The sequence below is a fragment of the Cervus elaphus genome, chromosome 9, assembly GCF_910594005.1.
Source record: "Cervus elaphus chromosome 9, mCerEla1.1, whole genome shotgun sequence".
In the NCBI taxonomy this organism is placed as follows: domain Eukaryota; kingdom Metazoa; phylum Chordata; class Mammalia; order Artiodactyla; family Cervidae; genus Cervus; species Cervus elaphus.
This window is the reverse complement of record NC_057823.1, coordinates 55,393,844-55,407,292: the sequence shown is the minus strand read 5'-3', so window position 1 is coordinate 55,407,292 and position 13,449 is coordinate 55,393,844. Positions and strand designations below refer to the sequence as shown.

Genomic DNA, 13,449 nt, shown 5'->3' with positions numbered 1-13,449 from the left:
CTGTCAAAGGTTTTTAGCGTAGTCAATGAAACAAGTAGATTTTCTGGAATTCCCTTACTTTTTCTATGATCCAACAGATGTTGGCAATTTGATCTCTTGTTCCTCTGCCTTTTCTAAATCCAGCCTGTACATCTGGAAGTTCTTGGTTCAGATATTACTGAAGCCTAGTTTGAAGGATTTTGAGCATTATTTTGCAAGCATGAGAAACAAGTGCAACTGTATGGTAGTTTGAACATTCTTTGGCATGGTCCTTCTTTGGGATTGGAATAAAAACAGACCTTTTCCAGTGCTGTGGGCATTGCTGAGTTTCCAAATTTGCTAGCATATTGAGTGCAGCACTTTCACAGCATCAGCTTTTAGGATTTGAAATAGTTTAGCTGAAATTCAAACACCTCCACTAGCTTTGTTTGCAGTAATGCTTCTTTTTTTTTTTTTTTTTTTTAGCAGTCCACACACAATTTATTCAGCAATAGAACAGAAGAGAGCGTCAATCATGACAGACATAAGGCAGATACAGGGCAGATCTCGGGGTACACTCTTTATACAGACCAACAGATGACTTTAAACAACATGTGGCAGGCATGATTTGCTGCACACCAACAGCCATTCATCCCTCACTTCTTCCTCAAAGAGCCCTGATTTTATTAGGGGAGACAACGTGTCCTACCCAGGCAATGTCAACTCCATTCCCCTCTGTCAGGTTTCCCAGGCTCCCTTCTGAATCAAGGGGGTAAGGGAAAATCCCTGATGTAATTAATGTAAGGAAAAATCTGAGGGACTTTTGAGAGAGAGATTTTCTTCCCAAATGAAAAATAGAGACTTGAAAGAACAAAGCTTTTTGCTCCCTACTTCCAGTCTTTGAGAGAGATTGAAATGTCTGGAGCAGCAACAAGCTACATTGTACTCACTGAGAAAACAACTATGTGGACAAAAAGCCAATACAATAAGGATCCCAGAGGGGAAAGACAAAGAACCTGGGACCTTGAGACCATTGTTGAGTTTCTACATAAGCAATGGATTATTTAGCATCTTAAGTGGAATTTTTAAATTGTTAGGTGGACTCTGAGATGTTTTCAGCTGCTTTTTCCAAGTTTCTTAACTCAAACTCTGGTTCCATGATTCTCATGAACAAGTGAAGGCCAGAATGAGGCCAATGTCAGGTAAGTCCTTTTTAGTTCTAAGAAAAATGCTTCCCCTAAACTGTTCATAATCTATATGGAGTCAAGTTTGATAACTCCTTCTGTCACCTAGCCCCTAATACAGGTACTTTTCCATTCCCAGAGGAGGACATTCTAAGTTCAGTCATCACAAAGACAGGAGAGTCTTTGCTTATGTAGAGCCAAGTAACTAGATAGTGGCATTTCTGCATATTTTTCTGTAACCTATACAGGTATTGCCTGATTGAATGTGGTTTCTCTGACAGTGACCAGTTAATGAGGAAGGTCAAAGCCACACTGAGAATAAACCAAATAGAGCCAATGATGAACATTTGGTTAGATATGAATAAATCTTATATATATATATAATTATCACTGATTAATATATAAGAGGTGGAATTGAGAATATAGATCCTTATTAAATGTCTAATTGTTTTACTGGAATAATCTAGAATTCAGCTACAAGGATGCTTTCCCACAAAAGTTATTACTAGAATTAAAGTACACACAGTATAGGCTTCTCCTCCAGGACTACCTTGTCACAATAACGTCAATGATTAGGCTGTGGAGATTTTTAGGAGGAGCAAGCTAATTCCAAAACATAGGAAATATGGATTAGTCAGGTTCCAGAGGAACAGTCTGGCTTGGACTAATAATTAAATTCATGCTGAACAAGAGATGTATAGACCCTGGAAGCAGATCCAACAATTTAAGCAGTTTCCCAAAGCAGTGACAGTCTGGATCAGATTTAGAAAGGAGTCATTTTTCCATCTTCCTTGGGCTACTAGTACAAAACCCTCTAGAGTCTCCATGATCTTGACTGTTTAAGAAGTTACTTGCTTTGGCCAAGTTTTTTGTTTAAGGTTTTGTCTGTCCTCGTCAGGATTAACTGTAGTGCAGGGTTAAAACCAGCAACTCTAGAGTCATGTATTCTTTTTCTAACCAGTGGAGGACCCAGAAGAAATGGGTGGCAGGCTTTTTCAAAGGTCCACCTGGTAAGATTTTGAGGAGCCCACTCAAGTGGGAAAGACCAAGGAAGAACAAGGCTTCTATTAGCAGGATTATCAGGGTAACACTCAGGGCAATAATCAGCTCTGTTAATACGGTCTAAGAACACTTGGTAACATTCATTCTCAACCAGTTCAGTTTGGTACAACCAATGGCCTAGTTCTAAACTAGGGAACCACTGCTGCCCACAGTCAGGGCAATGTGAATTATCTGAAAACATTGGGATCTGGAGAGACAACACAGACAGCAAATGTAACAGTAAGAGGCAACAATGATAATACAGAGAGACACCCAAGTAACCAGACCTATTACAGTTTCGGTTTAGCACTTTCTCAGTCCAACCACCATTACTTGGAGAGGATAAAATTTGGCTTGCACCTCCGTGCAATTCTTCACGATTTCTTTGTCTATTTTTCACTCACTTGTAGCCAGTCTCCAAACTCAGGGACTGATCCAGTCTGTTATCAGTCACTACTAGCAGCACAGATGTCACAAGAGCTCCTTTAAATCTCAGCTTCTTAAGAAAAGACAGGGTTCTAGTCTAAGTTACTTTTTCTCGTGTGTTATCAGCTGGTGGTATGTGCAGAGGCACTTGGCTTACTCTGCTTTGCTGGTAAGTTATTACGTCTGTTTGGTGAAACAGAAGCTGACAGTCCAGTGAGTCTTTGGCGGGTACTGGCACTCTTGCCGTTGTAATACAAGTACCCAAGTCTTAAGGCCTTAGTGCTTTATAGCGATGTAGAGGGGTCAGGAAAACTTGGCAGTGTCCTCTTGAGCGTGGATCCAATGAAGTCTTTCTTAGGAGGACCTTAATCAGGACCCAGTCACAGGGAAGTAGCTGCTGTTGAGTTGGTTGAACGGTTCTGGGAATGCTTCACATAACTTCGGTCTCGGCAGCGAAGGCAGCCCCGACTCCACGAAGCCGAGGAGATGCAGACACGGAGAGCTACTCGCCTCCAGCAGCAGCCGCACTCACCGCCGCCTCCGATACGACCGTCTCCGGTTACCACCAAAAGAGGATTGCAGTAATGCTTCTTAAGGCCCACTTCACTTCACACGCCAGGATAGATGGCTCTAGATGAGTGACCACACCATCATTAAGACCTTTTTTGTCTAGTTCTTCTCTGAATTCTTGTCACCTCTTCTTAATCCCTTGCTGTTTCTGCTATTGTGCATAATTCTGCTATTATGTCCATCTTTGCATGAAATGTTCCCTTCTTATCTCCAATTTTCTTTTAGAGATCTCTAGTCTTTCACATTTCGTTTCACATATTGTTTTCCTCTATTTCTTTGCGTTGTTCACTTAAGAAGACTTTCTTATCTCCCCTTGCTATTCTTTGAAACTGTACATTTAATTGGGTATATCTCTTTCCCTTTCTCCTTTGCCTTACACTTATCTTCTTTTCTCAGATGTTTGCAAGGCTTCCTCAGACAACCACTTTGCTTTCTTTATGTTTTTAATTAAACATATTTATTTTATAGTCTCTGTGGGAATTTTCTGTCACTGTTTTATTATTTGCATTTTTTAAATTCTGATACTCCTGTACACTACTCCCACTGACTCTAGTTGATAACAGATTATTTTCCTATGTGTTTATGATTCTGAACTTATCTGTAGAGGAGCTTTATTTATGGAAATCCTAGGTACTTCAGATCAAGTACATACTCAAGAAGTGTCACTGAGTGATGTTGGTAAAATAAACTTGAATGAGGTCATAAATTTCCTTACAGATCCCAGGCTGACAGAGTAAAGTAAATTCCCTACTGTACTCCTGTGCTATAAAGTAGATTAAAAATAAAATCCAGGCCACATTTTCGATGACAGTGAAGCTGTCCAGGACCCCTGATTAAGGCAGGAGTCTCAGTTTTAACTCCTTCTATCCTCAAGCAGCCCCCAGGTCTCATCTCCATCCACACAAGATTTAAAAATCCAAGGTAATCCATTTTGAGTTTATTTTTGTGTATGGTGTTAGAAAGTGTTCTAGTTTCATTCTTTTACAAGTGGTTGACCAGTTTTCCCAGCACCACTTGTTAAAGAGGTTGTCTTTTTTCCATTGTATATCCTTGCCTCCTTTGTCAAAGATAAGGTGTCCATAGGTTCGTGGATTTATCTCTGGGCTTTCTATTCTGTTCCATTGATCTATATTTCTGTCTTTGTGCCAGTACCATGCTGTCTTGATGACTGTGGCTTTGTAGTAGAGTCTGAAGTCAGGCAGGTTGATTCCTCCAGTTCCATTCTTCTTTCTCAAGATTACTTTGGCTATTCGAGGTTTTTTGTATTTCCATACAAATTGTGAAATTCTTTGGTCTAGTTCTGTGAAAAATACTGTTGGTAGCTTGATAGGGATTGCATTGAATCTATAGACTGCTTTGGGTAGAATAGCCATTTTGACAATATTGATTCTTCCAATCCATGAACACGGTATGTTTCTCCATCTGTTTGTGTCCTCTTTGATTTCTTTCATCAGTGTTTTATAGTTTTCTATGTATAGGTCTTTTGTTTCTTTAGGTAGATATACTCCTAAGTATTTTATTCTTTTTGTTGCAATGGTGAATGGTATTGTTTCCTTAATTTCTCTTTCTGTTTTTTCATTGTTAGTATATAGGAATGCAAGGGATTTCTGTGTGTTAATTTTATATCCTGCAACTTTACTATATTCATTGATTAGCTCTAGTAATTTTCTGGTAGAGTCTTTAGGGTTTTCTATATAGAGGATCATGTCATCTGCAAACAGTGAGAGTTTTACTTCTTCTTTTCCTATCTGGATTCCTTTTACTTCTTTTTCTGCTCTGATTGCTGTGGCCAGAACTTCCAACACTATGTTGAATAGTAGTGGTGACAGTGGGCACCCTTGTCTTGTTCCTGATTTCAGGGGAAATGCCTTCAATTTTTCACCATTGAGGGTGATGCTTGCTGTGGGTTTGTCATATATAGCTTTTATTATGTTGAGGTATGTTCCTTCTATTCCTGCTTTTTGGAGAGTTTTAATCATAAATGAGTGTTGAATTTTGTGCAAATCAAAACCACAATGAGGTACCATTACACACCAGTCAGGATGGCTGCTATCCAAAAGTCTACAAGCAATAAATGCTGGAGAGGGTGTGGAGAAAAGGGAACCCTCTTACACTGTTGGTGGGAATGCAAACTAGTACAGCCGCTATGGAAAACAGTGTGGAGATTTCTTAAAAAACTGGAAATAGAACTGCCATATGACCCAGCAATCCCACTTCTGGGCATACACACTGAGGAAACCAGATCTGAAAGAGACACGTGCACCCCAATGTTCATCGCAGCACTGTTTATAATAGCCAGGACATGGAAGCAACCTAGATGCCCATCAGCAGATGAATGGATAAGGAAGCTGTGGTACATATACACCATGGAATATTACTCAGCCATTAAAAAGAATTCATTTGAACCAGTCCTAATGAGGTGGATGAAGCTGGAGCCCATTATACAGAGTGAAGTAAGCCAGAAAGATAAAGAACATTACAGCATACTAACACATATATATGGAATTTAGAAAGGTGATAACGATAACCCTATATGCAAAACAGAAAAAGAGACACAGAAATACAGAACAGACTTTTGAACTCTGTGGGAGAATGTGAGGGTGGGATATTTCAAAAGAATAGCATGTATACTATCTATGGTGAAACAGATCACCAGCCCAGGTGGGATGCATGAGACAAGTGCTCCGGCCTGGTGCACTGGGAAGACCCAGAGGAATCGGGTGGAGAGGGAGGTGGGAGGGGGGATCGGGATTGGGAATACATGTAAATCCATGGCTGATTCATATCAATGTATGACAAAACCCACTGGAAAAAAAAAAAAAATCCAAGGTAACTGGCACTGATTACCTGACATTCCTCTAACTTCCCAATGCCTAGCCCCACCTTCCTAGGACAGTTACAGAGTCAGCAGGCTCTTATTAAATAATTTTCTAGGGAAAAGTAGCTTTTGCTTGACTTTGTACTTACTACTGATGAGGACTCAGTCTCTGGAAAGATAGATTTCAACTTGAGTTAAAATGGGTAAGTTTGCATATATTTTTGTCTGATAGAGAGGCATATAATTTCTGTCCAGGAGACAAAATAATCTCAAAAGTTGAGATTTTTATTTCCCTACTGAACATTAACCAGTTACCAGTTATGACCCTAACTCACTGATCTTATTTTCAGTGTTTTTTCTTTCACCAACTATGTAAATAAGTTTCTCCTATTCTGTTTTGAGAGGCTTTATATTTCTACCCGGAGCCTCACAGATCTTTGACATGTGCTCTTTTTATACTTTTTTAAAAATATTTTTAAAACTTTTTGAAAACTGTACACTAACTCTACTGGGAATCTATCACATGTAAGGCAAAGCGTTAACTTCTTTATACATGTTGTATGATTAAATTCAATTCCCATGAGGGAGGGGTAATTATTCCACTTTGACAGATGAGGAAACTGTGGCCCAGAGAACCTGATTAATTTATTCAAGGTCACCAGGCCAAGAAGGAACTGAGCTATGATTCAAATCCTATGCTCTCTTTTTTTTTTTAATTTGTTTTTTAATAGGAGGAAAATTGCTTTATAAGTTCATGTTCTTTTGTCTTCATAATGTAATGAAGTGATATTTTCCTACAATATCTACCCACTGGTGTTAATACCACAAGGAGTTATCCCTTCCTTTTCAAGATAAAATATTCTAGCTAATGTAAATTAAAATCACACTAACTTTTAATAACAAGAAAATAATTTGAAGGTAGATAATTCAATCTGTTTCACATTTACCTTACACACAACTTAATCTCCTACTGATTATTTCCATGAACTGATTTTATGTTAAAGTTGAACTCGCCACTAAAGGTAACATAATTATTTAAAAAATAACAGGTCTGCTACCCAATGCAAAGACCAAGGAAGTCTATATGGTTTGTACTGTAACACTTTAACTTATGGTGAAATATACCAAGCACATTTGCAGAACAAGAAGAGTCTAAAAGGGAATTTAAAATGAGAATTCTAAACTTTGAATTCCAAATTATTTAATTATATAGGCTCTCAAAAACAGAAAACAAGAAAGAGCTGCAACCAGCTCTTCTCAATAAGTAAAAAGGTATAGTATAGAATTCTGAGAAGTTAGGAACCTGAGTTTGAGCTACTTTTTAAAAATTGAAATTCTACAAAAATCAGTTTTCAAAAATCTCCAGATTTTTGTAATCTTAAAGAAAAAAAAAAAAGTCCCACTGAAACTGTCATCAAACAAGATATACTGAAGATATCTGAATCGAAAAATACTAGATATTAATAGGCAACACAGGGGAATTTTCAGATAAGTTCTGCAATCATAGTAAAAGCAAAAGTGTTAGTCACTCAGTCATGTCCCACTCTTTGTGACCCTATGGACTGTAGCCCGCCAGGCTCCTCTGTCCAGGGAATTCTCCAGGCAAGAATATTGGAGATGGTTGCCATTTCCTTTTCCAGGGGATCTTCCCTGACCCAGGGATCGAACCTGGGTATCTTGCATTGCCAGATGGACTCTTTAGAATCATAGAATCCATTCTTTAGAATCATAGAATTCCTCAAATTCTCAGGATATTATTTCTATAGAAGTAAGTAAATTTGCTTTAACATACAAGGAAATTTCTTCAAATTCTTTCCTTGTTCTTCTTAAAGGAAGAGGCTGGAATACTCATATTTAATAGAAGGTGATTTTGGTTTTAGCTGGGACAGGGGTTTTCAAAGTGTGGTCCATGGACTCCTGAAGGATCTCCGGGACCTTTTCAAGGCTTCCATGAGATGCAATAACAAGTGTATGTAAAACTGCTCATGCCTTAGCACTAATCTAGCAGTGACACCAAGCTGCACCAGTAATCACTGTACTCTTCACCACCACAGACTCACATGTTAAATAAAAAAACAAAACAAAAAAATACCCTAGAGAAAGTAGCAGCAATTATTAATTTGATTAAATCTTGACTGTTTACTTAGCACACATTTTTTAAAATTTATATATATATATTTAACTTTCTATCTTGTATTGGGGTACAGTTGATTAACAATGTTGTGATGGTTTCAGGTGAACAGTGAAGGGACTCAGCCATACACATACATACATCCATTCTCCCCCAAACAAATATTTTTTATATTGTAATGAATAGGAAACAGGCACAAAGTACTTCTATTACATACCAGAACTGACTTGAGGGAGAGCAGTTGTGCAATTATTTGAGCTGCAACTAAACTAACCTCTTTTCTCATGAAACACCATTTTAGCTTGAAAGAACAACTGAGAAACTGCGGTTATTCAGACTTCGGTATTTGGCAGACATTTTCTCAGAAATGAACCAAGTGAGTCTGTCACTGCAAGGAAAACAACTGACAGTATTTGGTATAATCATAAAATTCATTCTTTCAAGCAGTAAGTATAATTTTAGAAAATTTGGATTTGACACCATGAGTCTGACAGGTTCCCAATACTTAAGGACTACTTGAAAAATGTGATCAGTGGTGATACTAACAAATACTATTTTTAAAAAAGTATTGTATGATGAAATATGTCCACACTGGAAGATTTTAATCAGTATTTTTCAAATGACCAACGTACATTTAAAAAATCATGCATGGGTAAAATCATGCATCCTGGGTTTTATAATCTTATGCATCTCAGACTAATAAATTTAACCATTCTGTCAAAAGCCAGGACGACACAATGCACCCTATATGCCATACTGTGATAGGTCCTGGGAACAAAGGGGTAAGCAAAACCAACAGGTGGTCCCTGAACTCTGCACTCCTGCAGGGTTCATACTTTAGTAGATGATAAACATTCATCAGACAATGGCTCACATTAAAGAAGCGGTACAGTAGTTGAGAGTCCTCTATGAAGGAAAGGCTACAACCTCAGAAGCATGAAAAACAGAAGGCTTGACCAAACTGAAGATGGAAAGAAGTGTTCCAGAGGACCAGTTGCACCAACTTCACCTGGGAACTTGTCAGAAATGCCAGATCCCAGGCTCCTTCAAGAACTGCTGAAGGAGAACCTGCATTTTAATAAGCTTCCTAAGTCATTCCCGCTTTAAAAGCACTCACTGGTGTGTAATGGTACCTCATTGTGGTTTTGATTTGCATTTCTCTAATAATGAGTGACGTTGAGCACCTTTTCATGTGTTTGTTAGCCATCTGTATGTCTTCTTTGGAGAAATGTCTGTTTAGTTCTCTGGCCCATTTTTTGATTGGGTCATTTATTTTTCTGGAATTGAGCTGCAGGAGTTGCTTGTATATTTTTGAGATTAATCCTTTGTCTGTTGCTTCATTTGCTATTATTTTCTCCCAATCTGACGGCTGTCTTTTCACCTTACTTATAGTTTCTTTTGTAGTGCAAAAGCTTTTAAGTTTCATTAGATCCCATTTGTTTAGTTTTGCTTTTATTTCCAATATTCTGGGAGGTGGGTCATAGAGGATCTTGCTGTGATTTATGTCGGAGAGTGTTTTGCCTATGTTCTCCTCTAGGAGTTTTATAGTTTCTGGTCTTACATTTAGATCTTTAATCCATTTTGAGTTTATTTTTGTGTATGGTGTTAGAAAGTGTTCTAGTTTCATTCTTTTGCAAGTGGTTGACCAGTTTTCCCATAAATGCTGGAGAGGCTGTGGAGAAAAGGGAACCCTCTTACACTGTTGGTGGGAATGCAAACTAGTACAGCCACTATGGAAAACAGTGTGGAGATTCCTTAAAAAACTGGAAATAGAACTGCCATATGACCCAGCAATACCACTTCTGGGCATACACACTGAGGAAACCAGATCTGAAAGAGACACATGCACCCCAATGTTCATTGCAGCACTGTTTATAATAGCCAGGACATGGAAGCAACCTAGATGCCCATCAGCAGATGAATGGATAAGGAAGCTGTGGTACATATACACCATGGAATTTTACTCAGCCGTCAAAAAGAATTCATTTGAACCAGTCCTAATGAGATGGATGAAACTGGAACCCCTTATACAGAGTGAAGTAAGCCAGAAAGATAAAGAACATTACAGCATACTAACACATATATATGGAATTTAGAAAGATGGTAACGATAACCCTATATGCAAAACAGAAAAAGAGACACAGAAATACAGAACAGACTTTTGAACTCTGTGGGAGAAGGTGAGGGTGGGATGTTTCAAAAGAACAGCATGTATACTATCTATGGTGAAACAGATCACCAGCCCAGGTGGGATGCATGAGACAAGTGCTCCGGCCTGGTGCACTGGGAAGACCCAGAGGAATCGGGTGGAGAGGGAGATGGGAGGGGGGATCGGGATGGGGAATAAGTGTAAATCTATGGCTGATTCATATCAATGTATGACAAAACCCACTGAAATGTTGTGAAGCAATTAGCCTCCAACTAATAATAAAAAAGAAAAAAATAAATAAATAAAAGCACTCACTGTTCTAAAGAATGTACAGGCGTTCATTCTATGAAGGAAGAATACTCTTGAAGAGGTAACAGTCCCAGGCCCTATGGTCAGAGGAGGGTGTGTTTGAAGAACTCAAAGAAAGCTATAGTGGCTGGAACAGAAAGAGCCTGGGAAGGATGGTACGGGAGCTCTCAGGGGCTGGCAGACACTGAACCTGGGCATGAGTAAACAGGGGTTAGAATGCTATCTCCTGAACTCCACCAGACAGGCCTTCCGGCACTAAACTGATTTTAAAACAAACCCAACAGTTAGACTCTCATCCTTTTAAAGTTGCTGAAGGGCAAATTCCTTTAATTCCAATGAAAGAACCAAGCTCTTATAGCACAAGTGGCAACAGCTCTGGTTCCCCACAGCGAAACAACAGGGCAGCTTTGCAAAGCCTTAATTTGAATGTGTGTAAGAGATCATATTAACTTCTTGATGCGTTGGAGGCCCCTCATTACTAGCAAGGTCTGAACTCTTAAGAATGAGTGACTGCGCTCTCAATGCTGCGTAAATCTTTATTCTCCATGTATTTGAGCTCTCTGATATCAAACGTGGGTCACAGTGCCACTGATCCTGGTGAACACTGTATCTAGTCCTTGGGAAACTGAATGGAACATGACCCAGCAGGACAAACTCTGAAGGCTGTACTGCAGGACCTGTACCAAAGAGATGCAATCAGTATATATTTAAGAGATGGAGAGATAGAGACAGAGAAAAAGAGACAGAAAGAACATGACCCACAGCTTTGTAGCTCCAGGTATTCATGGATGTCTTAGCATGAAAGGAACCAATTATGCCCAGCAGTCTCCTCTGTACTGACTAAAACAAGTCATATGAAGACCCCTAGGAAGGAGGAAGACTCCTAGTGTGGATGTAGGCTACAGAAGATAATTTACACTGGAAGCATCTCAGCAGAAGCCTAAAGTGCTAGGAAGGTCAGGAAATACCTTGATTAAAACAAGGAAGGTTGGCTCAATCTCCATCTAATAAACCCTAAAATAATGTCCAAGGTGAAGACAACCCAAGGGCAGAATTTACATCTCTTTGAGGTAATTTCTTACTTTCTCATTGTGGAGCTCTACACTAAGGTCACAGGTGTGGATTTAGGTATACTGTCAAAAGTTGCAGTATGATAAACAAAAAATAAAAATGGAGGCCTAGGTTCATTTCCTCCATAGTCAAAATTCTAAACAATGATAGATAAGGGGTTTGTGTCATTTTAGCAATACCAGAGGGGGCTGGAAGTCTTCTAGTTCTTTGAATGGCTGCACCCAGATGTACAATTCTTTTTTCCAGATACTCTGGGAAGAAAAAAATTCTTCCAACAAATATCAACAACCTCATGTACAGTCAGTGGAAGCTGTGTTGCCACTGTCTGGAACCCCAGAGAGTCAGCTCTGACAATCAAAGGCTGGAAGGAAGACTCTTGCTTCTTTGTGAAAATCCTTGATGAACAATATATCAGCTCTAAGAGGTTGGAAGTTTCCTTGTGTAAAAGGGATCAGTGCAGCCAAAACTATTTAAACATTAAAAATGTTATAATATGATTTTAAAAAAAGAGAGAATCTCAACAACCAAGATAGGTTTCCATGGAACCTGAATTTTAAGGGCATTCTTTTGGCTAAGAGGTCTGCTTCCTACCTTGTCCTTACCAGCTACATCAGGGCTGGGGCTCCTCAGCTAACTTTTGGCACTCTCTCAACTCCAGCTGGAAGGGATGAACACTTGGTCTAGCTGAACAAATGCTTTGGAGCACTCTGCATCTGTCACCCCCAAACTCAAAGTCTAGGACCTCCTAAACAGGATCTGGCTTTCAGTGCTGCCTGTCTAATTATGAAGCTCAGACTAAAGACTTCACTTAAAAATTATTCACTACACACAATTATTTTATCATCCCTGCCTGCACTTCCTAAGCTAATCTCTACCTTGGCCTCTTCCTCTTGGTACCCCAATTACACTGCTCACATGCTATTATCTGGGAGCCTCTTCCTTCATGTTCTTTGTCTTTATCCAACTAACTTCTAGTAACTCTTTGGCTCTTGGCTCAACCCTAACGCCACCTGATTCCTCATCATTGAGGGACTGAACTCTGCTGCAGCTTGTTATCATGTGTGTTTATGGGACTAGCTGGTGAAGGCCTCCCTCACTTTCTCCCACCAGAGGCTGCTCTGTGAAGCACCTACAGCAGGCCGGGCAGAGTGGGACCAATGATGAGGCAGACACTGGGCCTGTCATCAAGCAGCTTGTCCTATAACAGAGAGGAAGAAAAATTGGTGAATTAAGTGTTTCAGAGGCTGTGACCATGGCATGCACAATGCATAGGGTTCGGCTGGGGACAGCAAGCTTTACCTGCACAGAAAGCATCTGGTGGAGATGAGGGCATAAGCAAAGGCAGAGAGCTGCACAAGTCTGTGGGCACCACAAGCGGCTGATGGCTCCCAGAGCATCAGGTCTTTGCAATGGAGTGGTCAGGGCAAGGCTAGAGGGGAAGCAGTTTCCAGAGGAAGCTTGCCTTCTTATGCCATGCTGGGGAGTGCAGACTGTGGCTTTAAGTAGGGCAGTGAAAAGGGTAGGGTTCCCTTTTGGTTACAAACATGTCTCCCTCCAAATCTGTGGAAACTCGGGTCATATTCCTTCCCCTGCTCTCCTGCCAGATTTCCCATCAGCACTCCATGCATTCCACTCAAGGGAGCAAAAAGGAGTGAGCAGTTTTTCCGTGCATTCCAAATTCACTTGCATGAGCCATCACAAATCAATCATTGCAGCGAGCTGAGAATCCAGAGCCCATGGCAGGACTCAGACAGCCAAATTTGCTTCATTTTCATTTTCTTTCTCTATTTTA

The 13,449-nt window shown here is 39.8% G+C and overlaps 2 protein-coding genes across 8 annotated transcripts in view; both read right to left on the bottom strand.

The window, feature by feature from the left end:
* The window catches only part of ARHGAP26 (Rho GTPase activating protein 26), a 470,784-nt gene that overhangs the window by 135,694 nt on the left and 321,641 nt on the right, over positions 1-13,449 (bottom strand). The window lies entirely within an intron of this gene.
* LOC122700317 (torsin-1A-interacting protein 2) lies at positions 1,382-3,011 on the bottom strand. The gene has a single exon (XM_043913118.1). It carries the CDS (start codon positions 2,383-2,385, stop codon positions 1,990-1,992), a length of 396 nt encoding a protein of 131 aa, XP_043769053.1. The 5' UTR covers positions 2,386-3,011; the 3' UTR covers positions 1,382-1,989.